The sequence below is a fragment of the Protobothrops mucrosquamatus genome, unplaced genomic scaffold, assembly GCF_001527695.2.
Source record: "Protobothrops mucrosquamatus isolate PMUCROS unplaced genomic scaffold, P.Mucros_1.0 scaffold3124, whole genome shotgun sequence".
Classification (NCBI taxonomy): Eukaryota; Metazoa; Chordata; class Lepidosauria; order Squamata; family Viperidae; genus Protobothrops; species Protobothrops mucrosquamatus.
Window position 1 is genome coordinate 53,890 of NW_015389127.1, and position 12,104 is coordinate 65,993.

Here is a 12,104-nt window from a genome sequence, read left to right on the forward strand (position 1 = left end):
GATTGGGAAAGGGAGAATTCACAATAGGTTCTAACCTGCAATTAACTGAGAGCCAACCTAGACACGTCGTCAAGAGCTGAGACCAAGTTAAAGACTGGATCAGCAAGAGGGGGCGTGTCAAGTTTGACTACTTGGTCTCAAGAGCAGGCATCCAATGAAAACCCACATGTGAATTCTCCATCTCCCGTACTGGAGAACTGAATGCTTCCCATCTAAAAAAATACTAATGGTGGCAAAAGAAAAGAAAAGTACCAGAAAAAATGCTAGCCTGTTGTAATAGTCACCAGATGTATTTCTCACACTGATAGAAATGAGAGTAATTGGCAGGGGTCAAAAAAAGACCATTGTAGCAGCACAACACACCTTCTTATATGTGCATACAACATCAATGCATGAATAAAAGAGGCAAGGTCTGATCACGCTGCTGTGACTGCCATCTTGTTTTCACGCGCACACACTCACGCAACGCCATGTAGACACCACTAGTCCTCCACCTCCTAAAGATTGAATAAAAGTCAATAAAAGGAAGCAAAGTGCAGCTGGACATCCAGGCTTCCTGTTTTATTTATCTGTTCGTGAAATCTACAGCCCACTTTATCATTAAAAGCAATCCCAAAGTGGGATTCAAATCATTACAGATTGCTCTCTTCTCACCTAGCTTCAGCCATCAGGAACACTGTGCAAGGAGCCAACTCATTTACTTTCACTGTAGGAGGCAGAGGCCTTTTTACATACCACAATCTAATCCTGGATTTCAGCCAAAGAACAGAGGTTTCCTCCATTTTCCCCGAAACCTTTCAGATCAATATTGAGCTAACAGTTTTCTCTCCAATCTTGTTTCCTTTCACTGTCCAAATCTTTAATGATATCAGTATATGCCTGATATAAGAAGCCACGGAGATGATCTCAGAGAAGGCAACCAGAAGCTGTTAGAAGAACAGCAGGTGCAGAAGAAGCACAAGTTAAGTGGAAGGTGAAGAGAGAATATGAGAAAGAGATGGACTTTCTCCTGGCTTCTTAGGGTATAAGGGGGGGAGGGAAAGAAAGACGTAGGTAGACTTGCAAGATTCTTTTACTAAAGCCTATCTCAACAAAGGTTCTAATCCAGGGGTCCTCAACCTTGGCAACTTTAAGACTTGTGGACTTCAACTCCCAGAATTCCTCAGCCAGTCCACAAGTCTTAAAGTTGCCAAGGTTGAGGACCCCTGTAAAAATCTAATCTAATCTTAGGTGGAGCCCTAATCTGGTCTACTTTGCAGGACTGACACCGACAATACATAAATGGAAAGCCTCACAGCAGGTACTTACTGATAGAGGTTTTTGATAGATTGTTCACTGCTGGTGATGCTGAGGTAAGGTCCTTCCTTCCGTTGGTAATCCCCTCTGCTGAAGCCAACTCGAGCTGGGAGCTCCAAGTGGACATTATAAGATTCCTTGGGACGTGTTCCAAAGAACTGGAGCCCATCTTCAGGATAGAGGAAAAGGGCATAGGCGTCTGCATCACTGTAGGCTAAGACAGCCTGGAAGGTGTTACGCTGCAAAGCATAAAAAAAAGAGAGAGAGAAGGGGATCAAATTCTGACATCCCTAAGGCAGCACCATGGATAAATTAAACCTGGGTTAGTCCAGGAGGACAACATGCCCCAAAGGTGCTTTTTCAAAAAGCAACTGGACTTTGTTTTTCCTTGACGATGTTTCACTTCTCATCCAAGAAACTTCTTCAGTTCAGACCTTTTGAAAAAGCACCTTTCAAACAACCATGACCTGGATGACTGAGCATCTCCACAGACAAGAGGACAAACATAATAGAACCTGTGGCTCAGTGACTAAATCACTGACTAGTATGTATAACTGCCCAGGTTCAAATCCCATAAAGGCTAACTGATGAAGGCAAAAAAAGCCAGAAATGGTCCATCTTGATGTTGTATTGTGTAACTGCTGCCCGTCTGCTGATAGCTCAAAATTGGAAGAGTAAAATTTTACCTACAATGGAGGACTGGAGATTGAAGGTTTCGCATCTTGCTGAAATGGCTAAAATTTCGGCTTATTTGAAGGATCACTCAAATGAACAATTTTTATCAATATGGAGAAGATGGATTGTCTATATTCAAAATANAAAATTTCGGCTTATTTGAAGGATCACTCAAATGAACAATTTTTATCTATATGGAGAAGATGGATTGTCTATATTCAAAATAAGCATAGAATGGTGGAATATAACTTAGGTTTCTAGATAATTTGTTTTCTTCTTTTATATATTTCACCTACTCATGTAGAATAATATTTTGTGGAGTTAGGGATATTAATAGTAGTTTACTTGTAGTTGAATAGTATCCTGGGATTAGGTTTGGGAAGTCCGGGGGTGGGGGGTGGGGGGTAGGGGTTTTTACATTGTGATGTATCTGTGATGTGCTTTTTTTCTTATGATGAAAATAATAAAAATTTATATAAAAAAAAAAAAAAAAGAGGACAAACATAATTAAGGGAGCGAGATGTAGTTTTGTGGTTGCAAGCAAACATCGAATTCAGATCTTCCTTTTCTCATCAACTCACTCCATGATCTTACTCCTAGAATCCTGCATATTTTGCATCTGCAATACAAGGGCAATTATACTAACTCACTTCACAGGGCCATTATAAAGATTTATGTGGAGGAAAGTTCATTCAGTTCTTTGAACTCTAGTTCTTCAAAATATTTTAATAACTCTGCTCTCTGCCCCCATTTTAATTAAGAAATTAGTCCGTTCCCTCTTTTTTATCTGCAATTCTGTATTACGGGTTTTTTTTCCTTGCATTCTGTTTGTCCCAGGGAAAACTAAAATAATAATAATAATAATAATAATAATAATAATAATAATAATAATAATAATAATAATAATAGTAGTAGTAGTAGTAGTAGTAGTAGTAGTAGTAGTAGTAGTAGTAGTAGTAAAGTTGGAAGGGACCTTGTAGGTCATCTAGTCCAACCCCCTACTCAGGCAGGAAACCCTATACCATTTCGGACAAATGGCTGTCCAGTCTCTTCTTAAAAATTTCCAGTGTTGGAGCATTCACCGCTTCTGGAGGCAGGTTGTTCCACTGGTTAATTGTTCTAACTGTCAGGAAGTTTCTCCTTAGCTCTAGGTTGCTTCTCTCCTTGTTTAGTCCCCCACCCCCCCGTTGCTTCTTGTCCTGCCTTCAGGCGCCTTGGAAAATAGCTTGACCCACTCTTCTATGAGCTACTGAAGTCCCTCCTGCACTTATTAATTAGTTCAATTTTCTAGGTTGGCACAATTCATTAAACTAAGATGTCCTCCAGATGCAGGGGGACTATAGTTTCAAGTGTTTTCAGCTTGCATACTTAACAACCAGATTAAGAGGATACTATAAATGCTGTATATATAATCATTTATTTTTAAGAAAATCTACTTAAGAAGTAAGATCTCTGTAATTAATCATGAAGGAGATTTCCCTTCCACTATTTTCCCCCAGATCTCAAGCCCTTATAAAACTGCTTGGCCGGCATCATTTATCTTTCTATCCTCCTGTTTTATCTTCCTGGCCTTTAGTAAACGTCTTTTTTTCCCAGCTACAAGGGAAAAATATTTTCCTCTTTTTCATAATCATCCACATGGGAACCAGAAAAGAGATTTCGATTTCAGGAAGAGTTCCCATCCAGGCCAAAAACAGAAGTGAAAGCTACAATATTTGATAACCAAAAAAGGGAGAAGACTTGACCCATGTCTGCAGCACAAAAGTCCCAGACCAAATGCTCAGGTGGACACCGACTCTGTGATTAAATGAGGAGAGGCTAAATCTCAGGCTTTGCATGTGTAACGATGGGCCTCACCGTTGAGCCATGTCATTCGTAAATAAAGAGGAACGATAAATAAGAACAAAACAATACTATAACATGTGAACAGGTTTATAAGGCAGGGCTTTTCAACCTTTTCACCCATTGTACCACTTTTAGGATATGGCAACATCCGAGTACCACCAGTCGCCTAGCAAGGTGTCAAAAACTTGATGACCCTCCCAAAAAGGAAAAAAGTGATAAAGTACAGGTAGTCCTCGACTTACAACAGTTCGCTTAATGACTGTTTGAAGTTACAATGGCACTGAAAAAAGTGCCCCCCAAGCCACAGCCGAGCAAGACAGCACGTGGCGGAGCTCTTCCTCCTGTCCAAGGTTTTCCATTGTTGTGAGCATTTCTGTTGAGGATTGGCAGCGTGGGTGGGGTGGGGGGTGTTTGGTTTTTATTCCCCCCATCTGCTGGGTGGTTGCAGCAGGTTTTTGTCACTTCACATGACCCTGGGACACTGTGACCATCATAAATATGAATCAGTTGCCAAGCATCTGAATGTAAATCACAAGACCCTGGAGATGCTGCAACATTCCAGCTGATCAGCGCTTCTTCTGGGATCAGCAGAAGCGGCAGGATCAGTGCTGCTTTCCAGCTTATTGGTGCTTCTTCAGGGCTCAGCAGAAGCACCAGGATCAGCGCCGAGCTCCAGCTGGAGCCTGGCGCTGATTCTGGCACTTCCACTGAGCCCTGACAGCCCCGAAGAAGCGCCAATCAGCCGGAAAGCGGCATTGATCCTGGCACTTCCGCTGAGCCCTGACAGCCCTGCAGCTTCAGCCATCTCTCGCTCAGGCTTGTGCGGTGCTGCCACCGGTTCAGCTCATTCCCCTCCCCCGCTACCACTTTTCTAGGATGGTCGCGTACCACCTGCCAGGTGCCAATGTACCACAGGTGGTACCCGTATCACTGGTTGAAAAGCCCTGTTATAAGGAACCACAGAACAGGTGAAATTTTTCAACATATGTATCCATTGACTGCTACATCTTATTTGAACAGCTAGAAAGACCTTTATCCAATAGTATCTTATATGTTACAGAATAACTACATAACTCCTGACACCTCCTAACAGCATGGTGAGTTGGTGAGGAATCTGGGCACTGTAATTCAGCATCCCTTGGGATTGCAGACCTTCTAACATCCCTGACACAATGCAAGCAACAGTCAGACTGCATGTAAAAATATACATCTGGAGACCTGGATGGCCCCCAAGAATAGCAAAGCTGGACATCCCTAATGAAATTAGGAAGCTTCTGGCCAAGATCTTTTTTGTTCCCTTCTCAGAACATTGCTTTATAAGTGCTAAGTAAATAAATAAAAAGATAGTATCTCTTGACATATCCGGGGACATGAATCCAAGGGATGAACACAGCCCAAATTAAGAACTGGAAGTCTAGCATTAATTCAGGAAAAAAACTTTCTGTTCATGGAGGAACAGATGCTGAACTCCATAGCAACCTCAGTCATATAAATCATTTTTAGTATTTCATTGTCCGTAACGGCTATTTTTCTCTTGCCTCAAGTAGTCATAATTTTAAGGCACAACAATCTATCCAGGAAACAACAGAACAATCAGCTTGACATCACTATCCAGGAAAAGCTGGAGGGAATTGCTAACACTTTTGAAGATAGAATCAAGATTCAGAAGAATCTTGACAAACTTGAGCATTAGGACCTAGGCAACAAGTTCAGTGGTGAGAAAAGTAAGGCCCTGCACTTAGGCAGGAAAGACCAACTGCACTGGTATAGAGTAGGCGGTACCTGGCTCAGAAGTAGTAACTGTGAGAGGGATCTAGATGTCCTAGTGGACAACCATTTAGGTATGAGCCAGCAGTATGTTGTGGCTGCCAAAAAGACCAATGCAGTCCTAGGCTATATCAACAGAGGGACAGCATCAACATCAGGAGAAGCGATAGTACCACTTTATACTACACTAATGAGGCCACATGTGGAATACTGTGTCCATTTCTGGTCACCATGATACAAAAAAGTTGCTGAGACTCTAGAAACTAGAGTACAAAGAGCAACAAAGATAAGAGGCCTGGAGGGTAAATCGTACAATCAACAGTTAAGGGAACTAGGTATGTCTATTCTAACAAACAGGACATGATAGCTATCTTCCAGTACCTGAAGATCTGTCACAAAGAAGAAGGGGTCAACCTATTCCCCAAAGCACATGAGAGTATGACAAGAAGCAATGGGTGGAAGCTTGTTAAAGAGAGATCCAACCTGGAATTAAGAAGCAATTTCCTAACCTTGAGAACAATTAATCAGTTGAATGGCTTGCCTCCCTCCATTGCTGGAGGCTTTCAAGAAAATATTGGACAACTATCTGTCTGAGATGATATAAATTCTCCTGCCTTAAGCAGGGGTTTGGACTAGAAGACATCCAAGGTCCCCTCCAGGCCTATGATTCTATGATTCTAAGTAACCAGAGAAAGCCATTTGATTCATCTAACCTCCAAAACAATATCTGAGAATCTTTCCAAGCCTTGCCACCAGCAATGATGGTGATGATGATGGTGATATAGAGATTGTCAGCAAATACTGACATTCGTAGTATTGAGAACCATTTGCTCTATACTTCTAATGGCAGAATTGAGTTTGTCCAATATTAAAGCTCAAAACCTTTGCATTCAAGGAAATCTTCTAATCCCTAGATCACTCTTCTCAACCAGATGACCTCCAGATTTTGTCCCAACAAATAAAAGGCACTGGATTCAGGAAAGGAAACACTGTCTAAAAAATTATTACCATTTCTTTGCAAATTACCATGCCTGAGACCCCCAAAATTCATATTCACATTTCACAATACTGTTTGTCACTGAAGGCAATGCCTCTCTTATATATAGCCCAAAGGACACCAGCAATAAGATTATTCCCATCTTGTAGGCAAGAATGGAAGTCTACACATCTTAAAGTTGCCAAGTTTGCTCCAGATCATCTAAAGGTCATGCTAATAGCATCCTAGGAAGTACTTCTCATTGTCCAACAAATTCCTGAACCATGTGACAAAATGTGCTGCATACTTCAGTACTAGCAGTGGAAACAATGAAAGAATCATCTCAGATTAAGACTCTTTAGTGCCTGATGCATTTTCCTGGAGACATGGCTGCCAAGGGAAACAGATGTCTCTCCTGTCATCTGCTGGGAGGAGAATGGAGTGGAAGGAAATAGGCAGAGATACTGAATACAGCTGTATATGTGCCATATGGCTAGTCTACTCTGCACCTTATCTTGCCACCTCAACTACAGTGCAGTGTCCTCTTTAAGAGTTAAAGCAAAGTTTAGCCCTATTTCATCTCAACCCCAAACCCCAAGGCTAAACTGGCTTTTGGGCAGAGAACCAAGACGAACTAGGCCAGGGCTCTTCAAGTTTGGCCCTTTTATGACTTGTGGACTTCAACTCCCAGAATTCCTCAACCAGGCACGCTGGCTGAAGAATTCTGGGAGTTGAAGTCCACAAGTCATAAAAGGGCCAAGTTTGAAGACCCCTGAACTAGGCAAATCATTTGATACTTTTCATGGGCCAAATACTATCTTGGGCCAGCTCAGCTTCTGATCATGGTTCCTATCATTCTAAGTCAAAACTATTTTCCATGGAAAGAAAGTTAAGCTCACCTAAAGTCTCCATCTCCTTTCATTCTCCCAGAACAGGACTATGATGTAGCTACCCAAGCAACTTATAAACTCTTAAGGAAAAGTCTTCTACAGTACAGCTCTTGGCATTTGTGAGGCTCAAACCCAGCATTTTCTCCATGCAAAGCACGTACACAACCACTGAGGGTTGGCTTCTTTCAAAAAAGCATAGGCTAGAGTTCTTTTAATGCTGTCTTTTTTTTCCTAATAGGAACGGGATATTGTAAGTCATGGAAAGAGGTTTGTGGGCTACAGCCATTTGCTCTCAGCAGTATCCAGGGAGGGGCTCTCATTTCACAGATTCTGAGCATTTTCAGATGGCAAGCCCTCGTCATTCCTGTCAGAGTTATAAAGGAGGGATTGTTGTCAAATGGCACATAGGCAGACCTACAGAACTGCTGAGCTGTTGTAAATAGGGCTAATTTGGGTGAGTTTGGGAGGGAGAGATCTGGGAAGGAAAAACAGCAGGGAGTTAGAAACCTGGGCAAATAAGGCAGGGAGGGGAAGGAAGAGAATTTGGCACAAAAGCACTAAAACCAAGCAGGACACGATTCAGAGCCTGATCTGCTGGAGAAGCTCTGCAGAAATCTCTTTTGCCAAGAATGAAAAGCACGTAGGAATCCTGCCAGAAGCTGCTCTTCTGTAGCTCGGGTGTACAGAACTTCCCCTGGTGGATCGTGCCCTCAGCAAACAAGTGGAGGGTGAAAGAACAAACAAGGGTCAACCAATAGCTTGCTGAGAGCTTTAAAGGGGAAAATTGACAGATAAAAGGATCCAGGGGCTTAAGGGTCAAAGGGCAACAGGAAAGGTCAGTTTGATGCTTATTTACAAAGCCACTTTCAATGGACTTTTGAGAAGGGAACCCCTGTCAAAGGTGACACAAAAGGGGCACATTCTACCACTCCTTCTGGAGGAACAACACTGTGTTTATGGGGGGGGGGGAAATGGGGAGCAAAATTCACCACCATACCCTGCTAGAAAACATGATATCTCTAGTTAGATATAAAACATTATATCTCTAGTTTCTCCTCCTGCACCTTCTGTTGCAAATGTGTCTTCTGGTAATTCCTCCCCTTCGTTCAACATACAAAGAGCCTCACATTGGTCAGACCAAACAATTTCCTTTTTCCTTATTGCATTCCTGCTAATACCAACCAGATTCAGGAGAACCCACCAGCAGGACCTTAACTCTGAAGTTAAAATGTAACCACTGTGATCAGTAGCTAGTGATAACCTCCAGGAATGTGTCTAACCTTCTTTTAAAACAATGACACACTGGAAAATTTCACTGAGATGCAGCAAAATGACTTCTTTAACAAGTATTTCTGTCCGTCTTCCACCATTCAGCTCTGCGGGATAACCTGAGATTGGATCAAAAATAAGCATCTCTTTCATTTTTCATAAGCCTACATTTAGATGCTTATCATGCATCATTGTTAATTCTCCTTCTTCCAAATCAGAGAGACAGGCTACAGCAGTGTTTCCCAACCTTGGTCATTTGAAGACGTGTGGACTTCAACTCCCAGAATTCCCCAGCCAGCTTTGCTGGCTGGGGAATTCTGGGAGTTGAAGTCCACACGTCTTCAAATGACCAAGGTTGGGAAACATTGGGCTATATTACCAGGGTCACATGCAACCTTAAACCTTTTGTCCATTGCACTGCAAAATTTCACTTTCCTGCCAATTGGAGATAGGAAACATAAAAAACATCAAAGCAGATATAAAATGTGCCAAACAGAATATTGAAAACCTGCTTTCCTATTTACAGCCTCCCATTTGAAAGAGCCTTAAAAGGGAAAGCAATTCCACACAGAGAGAGAGAAGGCAATTCACTTAGGGTCATCTCTCTGCCTTCGCTCCTCCGAGATCCATTGAATACAACCCCCAGCTGTTTTCCCATCATTTTAAAAACTCAGAAATCCCAAACTCTTTCCTCATGGATTGACATTCATTCCCTGGATCACTTTTTGCCCTTTAATTACGTCTTTTCTGTTTGGACTGCAGTGGTCAAAACTCAGCACTTTATGCCGGATGTGATTGCACCACAGACTCATAGAATGACATTACATCATCTTGTCTACCATTTGTACTTATTTATCTTGAGAATTTTTTTATTGCCTTAATTTTTAAAAATTGTTTTTCAGTTTTACAATCCTATAATTGTACATTCTCCAGAGTCACTTGGTTGAGTTGGGCAGCTATAGAAATTGAATGAATGAATGAATGAATGAATGAATATAAGATCAATTTTATTTCCAGTCCCCCTTTAAAGACCTCAAATACGGAGATTGTGTTTTGCACTCCAGCTGCATCCTGATCTAACATTTTTATTTACCCACTCAGAATTCTTTCTCTACTAGCCAAAGTCCAAGCTTTCTTTCTGCTAGTGTATTTGCAAGACCGCCTCCTACCAAATATCTCCCTTCGACCAGTCCACTCCCACAGAGAGGGCCTCCTTAGGGTGCCATCGGCCAGTCAATGCCGGCTGGCGACCCCCAGGGGGAGAGCCTTCTCTATGGCAGCTCCTGCCCTCTGGAATGACCTACCCCCCCGACCTACGTACAACTACGGACCTGCGCCTCTTCCGCCGAGCCTTGAAAACCCATCTATTCCATGCGGCCGGCCTGGCGTAGTTTTGATTGGGCTTTGCTAGGGGTTTTATATGGGGTATTTTAGAGCAGGCTTTTTATTCAATATTTATTGTGATTTTTATTATTGCCTGTTTACCGCCCTGAGTCCCGTAAGGGAGATAGGGCGGTATATAAATTTAAATAATAAATAATAAAGAAAGAAAGAAAGAAAGAAAGAACCGATGACTGCCAAGGTTAAAGAAGGAATAGACAGAAGACAGTGCAGTTGCTTAACACCAGTTTCACCTCTAAGTCTAGGAAGAGGGCCCAGAATATGGGTTCTCTTCTTTAGACCTAGAGGGATGAAATAGGTTCAGAAAGATGTCAGCAAGCAAAGCTTCTTCTGTATTCAGGATCTGTCTCAGAGCCACTTCAAACGCTCTCTGACAATACAAACTTGAAGCTTCTACAGCAACTACACAAACATTTAAATGGAATCAGGGTTTCTGGGTCTTGAATCTCTACCAGGGCATCTCTTTTCAACACCAAATTTAAAACTAGAATATAGAAATGAAAAACAAAAATGAAGAGGATCCTAAATAGGCACAGAGTTCATTTTTCTGGACAGGGAGTCACTAGAGAATCCTATACTCACAGGTACAGATGGATGGGCTTCTGAATCAGTCTCACCATCACCTTCTTCTCAAGCCATGAAACACTAAGCTTGTTTTCAGGCATTTCCGAACATTTATGCATAAAAGCCAACATCAGTTGTGCATCCCTGGCATGCATCCACCATGTTTTTGGAGACACACATTCTCCCCTTTTCACCCTTTGTGAAATTGCTGTAACAGATCTTAGCCAAAGCAGTTTGGGGCCTCCAAATAAAGTGTGAAGCAGCTCATAGTGGGATTAATTCAAAATCTCCTTCCAGTACAGTCAGTTCTCTGGAAACTGGAATGGGGGCACAGAATATCCCATGTTCAAACTCAAAAACTGAAAAGACATAAAGTTCAGAGATAATCCACAGCAGTAGATGAGAGCAAAGACTATGAATTTGAATGTAGAAGGTCCAAGGTTCAGTCCTAGCCATTTCAAGTTAGGTCAGGAACAGAGAAGATTCTGCCTGTGGGTCTAATCCTGCTTACAGTATCACTTATCCAGTCTTCCTCCTAAACCACTCTAGGCTTCACAGCATTGCACTCTGCATGACCTGCCCATTTCCATGAAAGAGGAGGCAATAAAGCCATTATTCCCCTCCTTCTCTTGCGGTTATGATGAACCTGATTGCGCAACCTACAGCCTCATAGAGGATGCTGAACTGCAATGCTCAACAGCCCTAGCCATAATGGTTAAGGGCTAATGGTGGTAGCTGTATTTCAACAACCTCTGGAAAGACATAAGTGTGTTCACAAGTAAGAGACGGGGCTTCTGCAAAGGAGGGAAAAGTTTACATCCAAGTCCCCACTCCTGGACTTTCTTAAGTTCCCCAGGGAGATGTTGACCTAAATGTATAATCTACAAGACTTGTTGTCTTTTTATTTCTTTTCTTTGGATATGTTTTCTAGGTACCATGCTCGTTTCCCAATCCACTTGAGATAGAGGAATGAGAACTAGTCTTAAGCTACAGAGGGAAATGGCTTGAGGAACTGTAAGGCAGGTTCATAAGAATTGTGTATACCTACTATCTATGGGAGCTAATCAAAACTAAAGCTGGTGTATGATTCTTCAGAAATCTCACAAGGCACTAAGGCTGGCAGGCTAGACCAAGCTCAGTATAGATCTTTTTTAAAAAAAACCTGGACCTTTTCCAGATAACAAGCTGGTATGTTTCTCCACATTTTATTTTCTTTCTCTTTTTTTAATGTGGGTGAGTCCATGTTGAAAACAAAATACAACAAAATGCATACCCATCCCATTATAGGAATGTTATTAGTGTTTCTTTTCCATGTGCTATGGAAAATATGAAATGGGCAATTCCCTGCTGACATACAATTGAATTGTTTGGAGCAATCCACCCACCATCCCCAACTAAAAATATTTAAAGCAGCAACAAAA

General features: G+C 41.9%; 1 protein-coding gene across 1 annotated transcript in view; it reads right to left on the reverse strand.

Moving 5' to 3' along the window:
• NID2 (nidogen 2) overlaps nucleotides 1-12,104 on the reverse strand; it is a gene marked incomplete at its 3' end in the record, with an annotated part of 70,208 nt that overhangs the window by 53,503 nt on the left and 4,601 nt on the right. The window contains exon 3 of the mRNA XM_015826419.1: nucleotides 1,309-1,535. Within this exon, the coding sequence (XP_015681905.1) occupies nucleotides 1,309-1,535 (227 nt within the window). The remainder of the gene's footprint in view (nucleotides 1-1,308; nucleotides 1,536-12,104) is intronic.